This window comes from Pipistrellus kuhlii, unplaced genomic scaffold, assembly GCF_014108245.1.
Source record: "Pipistrellus kuhlii isolate mPipKuh1 unplaced genomic scaffold, mPipKuh1.p scaffold_m20_p_20, whole genome shotgun sequence".
NCBI classification, from domain to species: domain Eukaryota; kingdom Metazoa; phylum Chordata; class Mammalia; order Chiroptera; family Vespertilionidae; genus Pipistrellus; species Pipistrellus kuhlii.
This window is the reverse complement of record NW_023425516.1, coordinates 8,361,378-8,379,054: the sequence shown is the minus strand read 5'-3', so window position 1 is coordinate 8,379,054 and position 17,677 is coordinate 8,361,378. Positions and strand designations below refer to the sequence as shown.

Genomic DNA, 17,677 nt, shown 5'->3' with positions numbered 1-17,677 from the left:
GGGTGTGTGCAATCTTTGCACTTGCAGCTCTTTCTTAGGCCCAGAAAGCTGACAAGTGCTGTCCAATGCAATGCTCCCCGGTGTGCACACGCATGGATGCTAATCTAGGTTATGTATTCTGATGACTTTCTGTATCCACTTGACCATAACCCGATGCCACCAATTCTTCCTTCCAGCCAACATTAAATAACAACAGCAGGAAGTTTTAGTCCATAAAGCATTAAGATATTTTAATGAGGAAAAACCCATTATCTTAGTCTTGTTTCTATTCAGACACTCAAATGTAATTTTTCCCTGCCTATCCCTTCTAACTTTGTGACCATGTAATAAAGGCCAGTGTAAAGATTTCTTTTTTTAAAAAAAGTTTAAACCTTTTTAAAAAAGATTAAACAACCAAGCTAGCAAAAATGGTACTCAATACATACTTTCCTTATATCAAACAGGCTAGTATTTCAGTACAGTGTAACTATACAGAATATATACAATACACATGTGCACAAAGCAAACACTATAGGCTCAGAACAGATTTGAAAAAACAATCTTCACATTGATTACAATAACTCCAAAAATGATTGTAATGTTCAAACGGCACTTGGTTTACAAAAAAGTCACAAAATATATATATATATATATATATATATATATATATATGTCATCACCAAGAACTACGGTTCCTGTAAAATACTAATAGCCGGAGACTAGTATACAAAACGTGAGGTTCTGACACCGTATACACTGTTAGGAAGTAAAATCCCACACCACTGTTGATGCTGTTGGAAGTCAAACATGCCAAGGAACTTATAAGCTATGGCCACAGTCACTGAGAAAAGCCACACGTGAATGAGATGACTGGGAACGGAGCTGGTGAGCGGGGTGGGGGCTGGCGCAGTGGGGAGAGCTGCACTGGTTGTGGGAGGGGGAGAAGACACACACCATCTACATAATTTAATTCACATTTCCTCCTCAGCATTACCTGCCCCCCACCGGGATTCGTAATGCTGTAACTAGCAGGTCTCCCAGCCTCCTGGATGCTGGGCTGTAGGAAATGGGACTAAAGCAGCCCCCTGAAGACTGGGGGACAGCTTCCTGCTGGGCTGGTGGTCCTACAAAGTCCTCCAGTTTGAAAAGGAGCCGGATTTACATGTGCGCTCTGTAAGATATTGAGCTAATGTAGCAGCAACTAGGAAATTACAGAAACAAACCCACAATTTTATTTAAAAAATCCATCTCTGTTAACATTAAAATGATTTTTCCCCTTCATATCTGTCTCCTTTAACCAGACATTGATTCCTCCTACCACGAAATTATGACCTGTTGTCTCGGTCTGACTTTCTCATTTTGTCGCTGTGGAAAAACACATGTCCTAATGCTGGAAAGTTTAAATTTACTGTTAAAAACGGGAATACAAGAATTTTAAAGTAAACGAACAAAGTCTGTTCTAAAAGTCTCTCTCACAAATATATATATATTTAAATATTAAAATAGGCTACATAGACTCTTTATAAAATGGCTTTTGAAAAGATAGCAGACTCGAAGAAGCCATGCACTATCCTCCGGTCGGACTAAGGTGCCATGAGGGTGCCTTCCGCAGACAGCGCTCTCCACTGATGCGGGAGCACCAGTAAGACAGAAAAACCAACGACTACTGGGACTTGGATGGAAATCAAATTCCACCCTTGGAGGACTGTTCTTTATTGAAAAGACCTTGAAATCGAGGCATCAGAAGCCATCACTCTGTACAAGGAAGAAATGGATCAAGTCTAAGGATCTGACTCCTTCCAGATAAATACCCGGGGCACTTACTTCAGGAGGCACCTGCGAGACAAAGAGCAGTGCAACTTCCAACCACGCGCTGGACTCCTCTCAGCATGAGAGCCTCGATCGATTGGCATCTGCCATCTGCAACCCACCCGTGTCTCAGAGAAGCTGCCGGCTGTTCCCATCTTTGAATGATAAGCCCACTGACGCCCAGGGAACAAGCGGGGGAGACGAGGGCTCCTGGACTGTGTTTGGTGACCTGAACATTCATGTACAGTGAGATTTTTAAAAACTGAATAATGAAAACTGGATATGGTTAGATGGCATTTGAGAAAGGACAATTTAAAAGTTCCAGCCCCTTAAAAGCCATCGGGCAGCAATTTTATCAAAGAACCATCACAATTGAGCCCAGCACTTTAAGCTAATCAGGAAAAATTATTCAACTGAGAAGAGAAAGGCAATACAAATTTGATTTTAGAAAGAGGCACTTCAAACTAAAATTTATTCATTTATTTATTTTGCCAGAATGTTGTGACTCAGTGGTTTGAGGGTCAACCCAGGAGCCAAGAGGTCACTGGTTCTATTCCCAGGTTGTAGGCTTGATCCCCAGTGGGGGGCGTGCAAGAGATAGCTAATCAATGGTGTTTCTCTCTCATCAAGGTTCCTCTCTATCCCTCTTCCTTCCTCTCTCCCTAAAAACCTAGGGGAAGAAGTGATTACAAAAATGAGTTTAGATTTTGTCTTCTATCAGCGGTCTGAACTCTTTTTTCTTTGTAAACGATCAGGTAAACAGCAACCCTGGCATTGGTTGGAGCTGCCTGGGGCTTAACTTACACTTCCAGGCGGGCTCATTGCTCAGACACTGCCAACTGAGAGCCTGTGACATCGGCTTCAGGTGCAGAGGCTGTACATAAAGGCATAAGCGCATGGATCTATTACTTTATCATAAAAATATCACTATGATATAGTGAAACCATCTAACGGTATAGTTTATTATGAAGTAAAAAAAATAAAAAAAGTACATCTATGATGTCACCTAGAGTCTTCTAACATAAACTGACAGATTTAACTTTCTATTAATAAATCTCAAGATACTTATTATCTAAAAATGAAATATCCAGAGTGTTTGTTCCTTAGTTGAGCCTGTAAGCTGGTTCAATTTCACTTGTTTAAGCTGAATCATTATTACTTTTTGCAAATTTGTCTTGCTGAGGGCTATCTACATGGTCAGACAACTCAAAGATAAAATTGGGTCCAAGCAAAATAAGGACTTAGTCATTTGATTTTAATGTAAAGCCTGTAAGATTATGTTCAGCTATAACTATTCCTCACAGACATGTTTACTATAATGGAGATTCTCCCAATTTTGTTTTACTGCTTCAGAGAGAGGGGGGGGGGGGGGGGGAATCAGGCTGCTATATACTCTCCTTTCATTAACTTTCAAAACATAAATATATTATAAATAAAGCATCTTATGTCAATAACTCGGTGGGAAAACCACATTACCTTTTAGCAACTTCGGGTCCTTTCAAAGCGAACTTTGAAGCCTCTCCCCAATTAAGATTAACACCTAGAAAACTGTGATCCTGCACTTGGACGTAAGTATGTTTCAGTTATAACCTCACCTTTCCCAGATGAGTGGAAATACTTAAGTGCTGCATGAAAGTTTCTCCTTCTCTTCATCTATTCCTCAAATCTCACACTCTTTTCAGTTAAATATTACAATTTTGGGATGGTTCATTCGTTAAGTACTAATTCTCTGCATGTACTATCCAGTATCCATCACCACACAGTAATGTTGTTTGTTCTCCCTCCACCCCTCCCACCAGGGACTACAAAACTGAGATGAACACATGATCTGAGAGTCTTCAAAATAAAGCCACTAAAGCAGATGACTGGTCTCTATTCAGATTAAGGTAAGTACGAGAATAAAAAATAAGAAATAAAATACTGAAAGAGCAATACAGCTTTCAAAGGCTCCCAGGGAACTGTTTCCGTCAGGAGAAACTGACTCAGTAGTCTGAAGGTAACAGTGTTCTCAATAATAAATACACCAGATGTGCTGGCTAGTCCACTTCGGTAAAATACTTTAACGAAATGGAAGCTTTTTTGTTTTGAAAGCCAAAAGGCTTTATGTCCTAACAAGGAACCAAATTGCTGTAAGTCAGAGTGGCTGCTGAAATATAAGACTGAATAAGGCCATTTAAATATTTTAGTACACTTTGTCTCACTGAAATCAAGAACTTTAAGAACAGACAATGTAACTAACTAAATGTATAACTCATTACTTGAAATAAAAATTCACTTAAATATACTTGTGGGTGACAAATTCCTTTTACTTTCCTTTACAGAAAACTTAACATCTCTGCTCATTTCTAAACTATATCACACCGATGCAGTAGCTTATTTATGGAAAATAAATGTGTTCTCTTGTATAAAATACTTGGTTTTAAAAAGGCAATTTATTCTGTATCCTAAAATTTAAGCCCTTTAAATATCAGTTACCCTCTTGGGCTTAAGGAAAAGGTAGCTATGCTTAAGTATTCTAAACTGGACTCTTTAATGTTTAATTACACTGACAGTTGCTAATGACTGAGATAACGTAACGGGCGTCCATCTGTTTGCAATGTTTTCCATATATTCTGGTAAAAATTACATGTCCAAACATCCCTCATTTGCATGAATTTTAAATAAATCCAATTACCACTATGTACTATTATCCCTCAAAAGGTAAGCTAAATATCCTTAAACTGTGTGTCAAGAAAAACATGAGCCTCCCTGAGAGAAGGCCTTTGTTTATATCGTTTGATGTTAAATTCTAGTTAGTGAACCATATTGCTAAGATTTGGGAAGAAGACAAGTAACTAAGTATGCAGCATTTTCACAGTATTATACTCTTAATTTTTCAAAAAATGGGAAATCTGTGCAATTGTGAATTGCCAATGAAAACCTAAAGTTTCCATCTGGGGAAGAACAGCCAATGGTGGTGATTCCCCATGCTGAGGGCACAGTCTACCTCAGAGCTGCCCAAGCTGTGCCAGCTCTGTTCAAGTAGAGTTCTCAGGCAGGTGTGTAAAACACCCTCTAGCGACAAGATTTAACCCCACTGCTTGCCTTCTTTTAAAAATAACTCTTATTACGACTGAGGGTAACAACTTCTGGTCATAATTTTACCTACTGTTTGTCTTATCCATGTAGATTAAAAAATTAACTGACATTTACCTACCGGCAGGCATATCTGTTTCCAAAGTATCTGACACTGAGAATAAGAACCGCTGACCTTTCACCCTGGTGGGACGCAGCCGGGCTGTTCCACCCTACTAGTCAAGCAGCGTGCATGTGAGCCCATCAGAACCTGCCTACGTCACCTTTCCTGAAGGTAATGCACACATTTGAGATCAGAGGGGTAAGAACAGATTAACGAGTGAGATTAAGAGTTGGAAACAGGTTAAAGGCAGAAGAATACGGAAAGAGACTAAAAGAAAATTAGCCTTAAAAAACTTCAATGAGTTTACTTTTCCTTCCTTTACATTCGTGGGGGGATAAATTACAGAATTAGCAAATTAAAAAAAGAAAAGAAAAACAAATCACTAAAACTTAAAAAATATATTTTATTATTAATGTCTAGCACCTGGACAAAATTCAGATCTTCTGGTTTGCTGAATAAGAAACTGTATTTTGTTCCCCCTTTTTCTGATCTAATCAGGTGCTCTCATAATTATTAAACTTTGGGTATACACATGGTTACTCAAAGTTCCTTGTTCATAAACATGAATATTCCAGATCAAGGTGAGTGACGCTTTAACTGGCACTAGATGAAAAGTGAACTCCAGCCTAGAGTATCATAGAAATTCAACTATAAATCAGAAAGTTTCATTGGTTAGCAGCAAAAAAGTGATATTATTTAAGATTTTGTTTTTCTTTAGTCTTAACTATTTCCCCCAGATTTTTGAGTCACAGACCATCATTCTATAGACTATCCTCATCTTTTACATTATTGCTTACATTGTGCAAAAACTACACTAACTGATCTTAATAAACTTGGCAACGTCTAAAAATATTTTGGGACAAGGATAACGTATCACTGCCATATGGAATTTTTGTAAACAATCTTAGCTGAGTTAAGAACGTAGTCTTAATATAATTTTTATTTTGTCTAAAACAGCACAAAAACATCCCCAACAATACATAAACCTACATATAAAATATAGAATATCTCCAATATTTTTCCTTTATATAGTATCATGACCGCATATGCAAGAGAAAGTATTGGGGGGGGCAAGAGGAAACTAATTTAGGCAGTGACCTAATTAGTCAGACATTAACATTCGAAGACCAGGTGGACAACTTCAGCCAGAAAAGTAGTATTATAAAGAGCTCCTATGAAATTGGAATTTACATACTACAGTCTCCATTCCTGGTCATTCATGCATAGCTGGACTATTCTCAATCATGGTTTTTGCCTTCTTTTATAGAAGAAAGATAAGATTATTTGGAGGACTGGTTCTATAAAGATTCAGGGAATGCCTATTCCCAATATCAAATTTTCACCACAAAAAATGAGAACAGAAAGGACAATGCTAAAAAAACAAACAAAAGCAAAACCAGGCCCAGGCATCAGGGCTCAGTGGTTGAGCACTGACCTATGAACCAGAAGGTCACAGTTTGATTCCTGGTCAGGGCACATGCCCAGGCTGCAGGCTCCATCCCCAGTGTGGGGCATTCAGGAGGCAGCTGATAGATGATTCTCTCTCACCACTGATGCTTCCTCTTTCCCTCTTCCTTCCTCTATGAAGTAAAAAAAAAAAAGTATTTACCTCAATAATTTTTAAGATAGCTTACCATAAATACTTCCAAAAACAAAAGGCTTTATACTGTACAACGTCCGGTGTACAGGAGTAAACATCTATTCAGGCCATCGGTCAAGTTCCTTTTAGTAGTTGGTTTCTGTGTGCCCTTCCATCTCAGGAAGGCCAACAGTCACCTGATTCCTTCGTTACCTAACGATCTGCTGTTAGCCTATTGACAGCAATGCAAGGAGAAATGAGAAGTTTTAAGTCAATCAGTTCTCCTTACGTCCAACAGTCGTATTCTATTTCTACACCATGTTATAGTGTACTTACAGAAGCAATCTCCCAGTCATGAAAAATAAAACAAAACATCAGTTGCAGGGCTCACAAAGTAGAAAGGGAAATTCTTCCCCAAAACCTTTTTTTTTTTTTTTAAATTTAAATTTAAATGTACAAGACCAAGCACAGGCACTTTCCAAAAACCAAAATGAAGTCAAACCATGGAATTACTTGATAGTTATCGAAGACAGCTCTGGTTTTGGGGGGTCCTCTCCGGTGGCCTCGGCACAAGCACTGGTCTTGGGGGGCTCTGTCACTTCCTCTTCCTTTTCTGCCAGCCCGCCGAGAGACCCCAAGGGAAAAGTGCTTTCACAATTCTGGGTCGAGGAGACCTGTGAGATTACAGGCATTTGAACAGAGGGGTTGCTTTCAAAACTGTGTTCTCCAAGATCGTACTGAACTAGGGCCTCTTCTTGCTCGTGGTTTAGGTAGTCCGGTACTAGGAAATCACTAAGAGGCAAAGGATGAAACAGAGTTAATTCTCAAACCTGTAGTAAACAAGACACGATGAAAAGACCTGATCTGTAAAACAAGATCAGGATGTTTTATTTCTCCAATTCTTAAAGGGAGATTAAATTCAAGATTTTAGTCCTAGTCAGTTTGGCTTAGTGGATAGAGCATCAGCCTGTGGACTGAAGGGCTCTGCGTTCGATTCTGGTCAAGGTCTTGGACCTCAGATACAGGCTCTATAATGGACCCTGTTTCAAGTGTGTGTGGGAAGCAACCAATTAATGTTTTTCTGTCTCTCCCGCTCCCATTCACTCTAAAAATATCCTCGGGCCGGGACAGGTTTGGCTCAATGGATAGAGCGTCGGCTTGGGGACTGAAGGGACCCGGGTTCGATTCCGGTCAAGGGCATGTACCTTGGTTGCGGGCATATCCCCAGTAGGGGGTGTGCAAAAGGCAGCTGATCGATGACTCTCTCTCATCGATGTTTCTAACTTTCTATCTCCCTCCCTTCCTCTCTGTATAAAATCAATAAAAAATATATTTAAAAAAAATAAAAATAAAAATAAAAATATCCTCGGGTGAGGATTTTTAACAAGAATTAGAAATTTAACTTTTAAACTGCTCTAAATATGAACTTAAGCGCTCTATTAAAACCAAAGTACATCAACTCTCACTACCACCAATAGATAAGATTCAATGTCACCTTTGTTTTATGTAGAACAGTTTCTATTAAGCAAAGAACATTTGAGTAAAGTTATGCTTAACCTTTCTTGGACTATATACTTATTACAAGGTATAGAAGCCCTGGACAGGTAACTCAGTTGGTTAGAGCATTGTTTTGATATGCCAAGGTTGTGGGTTTGACCTACAGTCAGTGAACATACAAGAATCATCCAATGAATGCATAAATAAATAAAATAATAAATCGCTGTTTCTCTCTTCCCCTCTTCCTCTCTCTAAAATCAATCAATCAATGGTAGTTTTATTACTTACTAAAGATAAGTATCCTTAAATGACCTTATAGGAAATCTAAAAAACTAACTTATGTGTGCCCTGTTGTTACATTTGGCATGTAAAAACTAAAATTACATTTGAATCAGAATGCTATGAGATTAGTTACATTTTAGTCCTCAGAGACTTTCGATATAAGTGATACGTATTTAATTATTGGATGTAAAATATACCAAAATTTTAACTACAGTAGATATCCCTGAGTGATGAGATCAGAAAAGGCCTTAATTTCTTATATTCCATACTTTTAAATATTAAATTTTTACAAGTATTTTTGTAGTTAAGACTTATATTTCTTTTATCTTAGATGTTTCTGTTTTATCTTAGATGTTTTAAATCTTGATTGCTTGCTTCATACTAAAATGTCAACCCATACACTTATTCTATAATTGAATTGTCCAGTATTAATAAAAAAATTAAAATATGCTCATAGGTACAGCACTTTCAGATGTCATGTGACACTTTCTAAAAACTCTTCAGGCCAAAACGGGTTTGGCTCAGTCGATAAACAAACTGTAAGAATATTTGGAATTTATTTAGAAATAATTTTTAAAAATAAATGGTTTAAAACTTAAGATTCATTTTATAAGAAACAAAGAATGCCTATAGATGTATTAAAAATGGACAACAGCCCTAACTGGTTTGGCTCAGTGGATATAGCATGGGCCTTCAGACTGAAGGCTCCCAGGTTCGATTCCAATCAAGGGCCATGTATTGTACCTTTGGTTGCGGGTACATCCCCAGTAGGGGGTGTGCAGGAGGCAGCTGATGTTCCTAACTCTCCCGTCCTCTCTGTAAAAAAATAAACATGTATTTAAAAAAAAATGGACAACAGAATTTTGTATCTAGAGGGAACCTTAGAAATCACCTTTCCAGCCCACATTTTATCCTTTTCTAACTTGCAAGCCCCTTCATTGGGAAAGTGACATACTTCATCACAACAGCAGTTTACAGCAAAGCTAGAACCTGACTTCCTCAGATACCCTATAAATCAGAAAGGCAATTCCATCACAAACTAGTAATAGTAAAAGCATGAAGTTTTAAGCTAAAAGGAAAAAAGGAAAACCACTTGATCTAAATAATCATATCTGCTATAACTGCTACTGCAATTTCTCTTATTATATATTCCTTTATATAGAACTAAAAAAGAGAAATGCTCAAGAATTTTATTAACATCCAAAGAGTCTGAAGTAATCCAATATCACTAATCATCATCTAACATGGCAAGTTTCCAATAAGGTCCATTTAAGATCCATTATAGAATTACTTTAACTTCATACTATATATATGACAAAACACAACAAAAAAACACCAAAAACAAAAACCCAAGAGAAGCCTGACCAGTGTTGCTCAATGGTTCAGCACTGACCTATGAACCAGGAGATCACAGTTTGATTCTAGGTCCTGGCATCAGGTTGTGGCCTCAATTCCCAGTAGGAGGCACACAGAAGACAGCCAATCAATGACTGGCTCATCATTGATGTTTCTCTCCCTCCCTCTCCCTCCCTTTTTGAAATCAATAAAAACATTATTTAAAACCTTAAAAAATAAACAAACCCCAAGAAGATCAGTAGCCTATTCCTATAGAAAAAGATTCCTAATTTCAAAAATAGTATTTTTAATTGTTTATACTTAGATTTTGCAAAATTTTCTCTCTCAGATTGGAATATGGATTGGATTTTAAAAGGAATGTGCCTGGCTACCTGGCAGCCTGGTAAAGACAGAGCAGGCTGCCCTAGAAGCAGGAAGAGAGGTCAGAAAGCAGTTTCCTGGGGGTTCTCGCTGTGCACCTCACCTGCTCTGGAAGTAGTTTGCTAGCTCTGACGCTTCATGGTTCAGACTCCTCAGGTGCACGATTAAATTTCCAGAGTTGGTGAACATGGCGCCGCATGTTTTGCACTCGTAAATCCGAGGCTTGCGGATAATGTGCCGGGAAACCCTCATGTGGTGCTTATATTCCCCGAAGGAAGTGAAAGTGGCACCACATATCTGGCACCGGAAACAGCGTTTACCTTCATGCTTTAGGCGATGCATCTTTAGCGAGTAAGCCCTGGTGAACTTTTTTCCACAGCGGTCACACTGAAATGGTTTAATTCCTATAAAATAAAATAAAATAAAATATTATCTGAAAACAAATTAACTGAATTTATCAACCTCACACATCTCTGAGTTATCATTCTGTAGCAATAGATGATTTGAAAATACAAAAAATCACCAGCAAAAGTGAACTGCAGTTATCTTAGGAATGCTACAGAATATCGGAAGTTGCTACTTAAAAAACAAACAAACAAAAAAACAAGGGCAAGAGCGGGGAGTAAACTAGGTAATATATACTCAAATTGGTATCTGAACACCCTTCAAAATCATCTATTTTACAAGCGTCAAAACACAACTTACAGTATTTAAACATGAATCAAATTCCTTATAACATTTGTTTCATTTCATTAGTGAGCTTTATATTGAAAAGATGTGAAAAAGATTAGTATCTACTGAGAGAAATGATGTGAAAAAGATTAGTATCTACTGAGAGAAATGAGAAGAAAAATTTAACTTTTCTGAGCGTAATCAACAATCATGAGAGAACTACCACTTAGGTTTTAGGTATTTAATGTAATAATGATAGGTCATTATCAACAGTTTTGGCAAAAAAATTTTAAAAATCTTTAGAATATAATCTGTTGATGTATCAGTCACAAGACTGTTAGATGCTTCTAAAGAGGAGGAGCATGAGATGGCACAGCTGGACACGACAGATTTCTGACTTATCAGTGGTCGGTGTTTCTCCTCTAAGAATTCTTCTGCCTTTCTGTGATCACTGAACTTGTTTCAAATCTGTTTTATACATCATTTATCCAAAATCTTTTTCACATTAAAAAAGGACTAGAAAGCTAACTAGACAAGGCACAGAGAAATTCAGGATTGAAGAATCAAAATTCAATTATTAAATATTAAATCATTTTATTTAGAATTTTAAGCTTATAGAGAAAACAGTATATAGAACACTTAACACTCTTTTAATGCCATTTGCTTTACAATCCGTATTTGTGCTTCTATACCTCACATATATACACATACCAACACACTCAGCATCTTTTACTTACATTACACACACACACACACACACACAGCACTAAGCTTTAACCTAATGCTATGCCTGTGGAAAACATACTAATAGCTTCTGACATTGCGCTATTTCAACAATAGACCTGCGCTTATCTGTTCTCATTTGGCCTCCCAGAGATACCTGTACATTTTTTAACTAAAAACCACCTGTTTGCTATTTTTAACTGGGATTCCAAAGTAAAATGCTTGAGTACTCATTCATGTCATGGTAGGGAAAGCGACGTTACCTGAGTGGATGAGCATGTGCTGTTTTAGGTTCTGAATTCGGGTGAATCGCACTCCACAAGTCGGACACTGAAAAGGCCTGTCCGGACCATTTGGGCTGGGCCGCTCTGTGCTGCTGGTGGAAGGGGCAATGTAGAGTTGGTAGGGATACTGAACGTTTTCCAATCTAGAAAACAGACCAAAGAAGGCAACCAGGCTCTGATTTTTAAGTTGAATAAACATTTCTGCACAACATTTAAGTGAACAAAAGAAAAGGCACTTAAAGATTTTTGGAAACAGTTTCACTGTTAGATGACAAGTTTCATTTGTGGCACTATGAAAAAGTTGTCCAGAAGGGTATCTTAAGCAAGGATGTACAGCCATAAAACACACCAAAAACACTTTACCTCAAGGATCTTTAATCTTTCTAATTCTTTCCTTCCTACTCCTGCTTTAATTTAGGCCCTCATCAATGCAAGGCTGAATTAGTAACTCCCTCTCTTTAGCCCACAGGCCTCTAATCTATCCTTCTGTTTCACAATTTCTCGGATTCGGTCAGCCACCATTTAAACTTCTGCAAAAGTTCAGTTATTTTTAGAATAAAGTCTAAACCCCTTTGCAAAGCACTTTATGACCTGAGTTCTGTGTACTTTTCCAGCCTCACGTCTTGTCACAGTCCCAAACACACCCTATACTAAGCTGTTCCTCCTAAGAGTTCTCTCAGTGCTGTGCTTTTAAACCCTGAACTTCCTCTATTAGTCTACTGTCATTGCCTAGATTAGGGGTGTCGAACTCAATCAGAGAAGGGGCCAAAATCTAAAATCCAGCCTAAATCTCGGGCCGAATGGTTTACTGAACAGTCATAAACTGTCATTGTGATGGAAACGCAGCGGAGTGCAGTGATGACAGCGCACATTGATGACAGGCCACATTGCAAGGCCTGGCGGGATGGATTTGGCCCGAGGGCCTTGTGTTTGACACATGTGGCCTAGATAATGCCTAGTCATTTTATGGAATGTGGTCAAGTTGCCTCCTCCTCCCCCCGAAGCCTTCTTTGATTTATCAGTGGCTTAGGTTAGCTACCTTACTATACAGAGCAACAGAACCCTCTGCAGATCATTTGAGATTATGTTTACTTTGCCTATTTTCAACCTCTCTTCTTTCCCACAAATTGGTTTGATTCTTTTGAGGCCAAGGACTATACATTTCATCTCTAGTATCTCTACCACTTACCACAGTATCTAAGAATAGAACAGACCACCTCATTAATGTGTGAAATTAAGGAGCCTAGGCACATTTACATTTGTTTACACCTTCATTATTTATTCAAATGACTGGTACCTAACCTGCTATGCCAGGTTTAGCTATTCAAGAACAATAAACCTTGTTTGCAGTCTTTGAATGCTTCAAGTTTTCAACACATACAGTATTTAAGTCTGCCCTGGGCTTTCTATGAGGAATTAATTCAGTGGTCAAAGACAGACAATACTCCAGAAAATGATCAGAATGGAGAATTAAAATAGGGTGAACCAATAGTGATAAGTGCAGCTTTATTTTATTTTACACTGGTGGCTAGAAAACGCTCCCTTGAGAACTGACAAGTCCCCAAAGCAGAAACAAATATAGGATGTCCCGTGAACTGAAAGGAGATCTATGTGGCTAGAAGGTAGTATGCAAGGAGAACGGTCTAAAGGAGGTTGGGCAGAAGTTGTATCATATGGGGCTTTAAAAGCATTAGCAAGGAATTTAGATTCTAAATGTGAATCTATAGGAAACAAGGTCATTCCAGCAGCTACATGGAGAATGACTGGAGTATGGGCAGAATGAAATCAGAGTACCGTATTTTTCGGACCATAAGATGCACTTTTTCCCCCCCAGAAGTGGGGGGAAAAAGTCCCTGCGTCTTATGGTCCAAATATAGCCTACACATATACTTTAAAAAAAAAAGTTTTTTTACTTGCCCGGCTGTGTGGTCTCTGTGTGCTTGCCCAGCTCTAAAATGGTTCTAAATGCTGCTGTTTACTTTACAGGGTTGATTACATGTGTTTATGACTGTGATGTTGGGTTTTAATGCACATAAAATATTTTAGGACACTATTTGTTTCAGAATTTTTTTTTCTTCATTTCCCTTCTCTAAAAACTGGTGCGTCTTATGGTCCGGAGCGTCTTATGGTCCGAAAAATACGGTAGTTGAGGCAGAAGATGGTGGTGACTTGGGCTCAAGTGGCTGTAGCAGAGATGGAGGAAAAGTGGACCCGTAAGGGATGTTTTTGGAGGCAGAGTTGTGAGGGCTTGTTTAAGGATGAAATCTTAAGATTTAAAATATTCTTTCCAAAAATTGGGATTTTTTTATATAAAATGCCTAAGGACTCGGGACAAATTGTTAAAAATTGGGACTGTCCCGCCAAAAGCGGTCACCTTAGGATAATGGGTATGTTTGTAGATGAGGGTTTGACCAATATTTTCTGTAGCGGGTGAGACAGTAAATATTTCTGGCTCTGCACACCATATGATCTGTTCCAATCACTCAACTCTGCCGTCCACAGACAATGTATAAACAAAGTGTGGCTATGTTCCAATATAACCTGATTTGTAAAGGCTGGTGGGCTGCAACTAGCCTCTGGTCCACAGTTTGCCATCCCCTGCTATAGATACAAAAATGCTAAACAAAACAAAACAAAACTGCTGTACAGGTGCTTTCATTTCTGATGTGATAAAGCTACCTTATTACTCTGAAAAATATACTAAAATGAGGTCCCAATAAACTTATTATATAATCCCAGATAAACGACTTAAGAATTGCAAGCACAGTCCTTAAAATAACCTATGTCAGTACTAACCGATCATCATCATCTGCGTGAGCATTGGTGCTGGAAGTGCTTTGAAGCGTAGGTAACCCTTCGCTGACACCTTCATCTACTGAGCCTGAAAATAAAAGACAGGTGTGAACACTGCAGTGTCAATAAGCCAAGACACTAATTGCAAGCTGTAACTTTAAGCCTTTAAAAACAGACTAATGCAGCGGTCGCCAACCTGTGGTCCCTTGAGGTCCGAAAGGTTGGTGACCGCTGAACTAAAGTACATGCATATCCTGAATTATTAAAAAGTGTCCTATAATACTTTAACTGTTGATGTGATTTAAAAAGAAATCACATGTAAGGCAATACCTTATATTACTTAAAACCTTTTAGGACTATTTCTTTGATATAAATGTTAGAAAGAGAGCAATTCAAATGCAAACTAAACAAAAATTCACGCAAAATGTTATAACAATCATTTAAGGAACAATTTTACTTTTTAAGTATTTTATTGATTTGAAAGAGAGGAAGGGAGGTAAGAGAGAGAAACATCAGTTGTCTCCTGCATGCTTGCTACTGGGGATCAAACCAGTACTTGTAAAAAATTTAATATTGAAAAGTATGTAATATAAGAAATTAAGGCCTTTTCTGATCTCATCACTCAGGGATAATGAAACAGTAAAGCTGAATTATAGAAACAATCAGCTTTATATGATAAGGGATATCTCAACAAGAAAGATGCTACTCTTTCCACCAATAGGGAGTGCTGTTCATATAGCTTCTGCTACATCAAACTGACTCCTTACAAAAACTCTTTTCTGGTGGTGAAAATTAATCACAGTGGCCATCCACTACTGAGTATTTACCAAGTGCCGGACACTGTTCTAAATGCATAAATACAATATCTCATTTCATACTCGAGGAAGAGAAAAAGCAGCCCCTAATATTTAGGAACTGGCCGGACATGGACACTGGGCCTGGTGGTGCCAGGTAGGTGCCTGGTGTTTTCCTGTTGGACATAAAACAATCTCACAGAAGACCTGCCTAGACTAGGTCACATGGTCTGAAACAATACATAATTCTGTTTAAGCACACACAAAAACAATGTCAATGTGTAATCACAAAAACACCAAACATAAGCTACTGCTGTTTTAGGTTCACTTTGGTCTATAGTCCTAGACATTTGTTAAGATACTCTGGCATCACCAGTCCTGAGAAAACCCACTTTCTTAATCTTCCCTAAAACATCTAACTCAAGCCCAAATCCAGTAAGTCCTTTCTAATGTCTGCTGACTGAAGCCCCAAGGCCCCATGGTGTGTGAGCTCAAGTAATGAACCCAACTTGTTTCATTACAGGTGCGCTCCTGGGGCACTCTGCAACAGAGCACTAGCCGAAATGGAGGACTCAGGAAGACAGCTGAAACTCTTGTTGCCTTGCACTGAGAACCTCAATAAAAGAGTGCACATCTAAAATCCCTCACAGGGGAGGGCTGAAGGGGATTGGGGGTGCTCTCTGGATGAAAGAAAGTGAGAGGATTAGCCAAATAACATAAACACATAATCCATAGTCAGACAATAGTGCGGTGATGGCTGGGAGGTAAGTTCAGGCCTAACTGAGCTCAAATATTTCATTGAAGTATTGGATATATTTTATTTTCCTAGAAAAAGTCTTTTGGACCGAAACCGGTTTGGCTCGGTGGATAGAGTGTCAGCCTGCGAACTGAAGGGACCCAAGTTCGATTCCGTCAAGGGCATGTACCTTGGTTGTGGGTACATCCCCAGTGGGGGGTGTGCAGGAGGCAGCTGGTCCATGTTTCTGGCTCTCTATCTCTCTCCCTTCCTCTATGTAAAAAAATAAATAAATAAATAAATAAATAAATAAATAAAATATATTTTTTTTAAAAGAAAAGAAAAAGTCTTTTGGGAATATTTTGGCTATCTAATCAGATTTGTCATTGTTCCCTGGTGTCATATGCCCAGAAGCAGGCAGGAGGTTTTGTCTGGTTCCTGATCAATGACAACTGGCCTTTAGCCAAGCCCTGGAAACAGAAATTTACACAAGCATTATTCTTTTTGTTGTTGTTGTCGATACTCTTTCCTTTGATTTTTAGAGAGTAGAAGGGATGATAGGAAGGAGAGGGAGCGTAAAAAGGAGGGGGGGGGGGAGAGAGAGGGAGAGGGAGAAACAATGATGTTACACGTGGATTGGTTGTCTCCTACACACTTGCCCTGGGGCCAGGGAAAGAACTGCAACTCAGGAATCAAACCCAATACCCTTTGGTGTATGGGACAATACTCTACCACTGAGCAACACTGGCCAGGCACAAGCATTATTTTTCTTTAAATATGTTTTTGGTATAAAACATATTTAAATATTATTTCAGAGAGGGAGGGAAAGGGAGAGAGGGACAGAAACATCAATGATGAGAATCATTAATCAGCTGCCTACTGCACTCCCCCTACTAGAGTTCAAGCCAGCAACCCAGGCACGTAGGGCACAAGCATTAATCTTATGGACCGTTGCAGTTCTCCTGAATCATCTCAATCTAAAACTGCAGCTCTTGCAGGCCAACATCTGCTTCTTTCATATTTTCTCACTGTAAGATTAAGTGTTATACTATCTTTCAACTTACTCCATTTCCTTAAGGACAATTTTCAAGAGGCCATTGGGGAAAGGGGGCAGTTCTAACAGAAACAAGAGAATTCATCTGAGATGCATCAACACTGGCCCAACACCGAGGTGAGGATTTTAAGAGGTTGACGCTGTGGATGTTTCCAATGTATGGCTTCCCTGTCAATGAAAGGAGGAACCAAGGACAGGAATCAAGCATTAGGGGGCGTCTTTACCTCCAAAAAGCCTTGAGTCTGCTTATTTATTTATTTCTAGGATGTACTGAGGCTTTCTTATGCTAAAGACCTATGTTGTAATGACAGGAAAAAGTTACTAGATTCTGTATTCTTGACTAGGGAAATCCCAACCTATTTCTCCAGTAGCACAACCCCAAGTTACACTGATATTGCTAAAAACAAAACTCCATAAGCTTTATCTTTTACTCAGATTCTATATCGTCCTTATCCACCAACTTCAAGAAAAAAATAAAAATAAAAACAAAATTTTAAAACTACAATTATCAAAGCACTTATAAAAACATCCTCCATATACTCTCAAAAGCCTTGATGGCAATAAGATAAATCCTCTCTAGA

General features: G+C 38.6%; 1 protein-coding gene across 6 annotated transcripts in view; it reads right to left on the bottom strand.

The window, feature by feature from the left end:
- Window positions 1–209: 209 nt before the first annotated feature.
- ZBTB44 (zinc finger and BTB domain containing 44) overlaps window positions 210–17,677 on the bottom strand; it is a 32,383-nt gene continuing 14,915 nt past the window's right edge. The window contains exons 3-7 of one of the 6 annotated variants that reach the window (XR_004989968.2): window positions 14,516–14,600; window positions 11,699–11,862; window positions 10,144–10,444; window positions 6,987–7,337; window positions 210–390 (exon numbers count right to left, since the gene is read on the bottom strand). Coding sequence is in view for 4 of the 6 variants with exons in the window: in XM_036448944.2 (XP_036304837.1) it covers window positions 7,055–7,337; window positions 10,144–10,444; window positions 11,699–11,862; window positions 14,516–14,600 (833 nt within the window). In the remaining 2 variants the exon portion in view is untranslated. Of the gene's footprint in view, window positions 391–6,544; window positions 7,338–9,229; window positions 9,333–10,143; window positions 10,445–11,698; window positions 11,863–14,515; window positions 14,601–17,677 lie in introns of those variants that run through there. The other 5 variants (XR_004989969.2, XM_036448945.2, XM_036448946.2 and 2 more) reach the window with 5 other exon arrangements.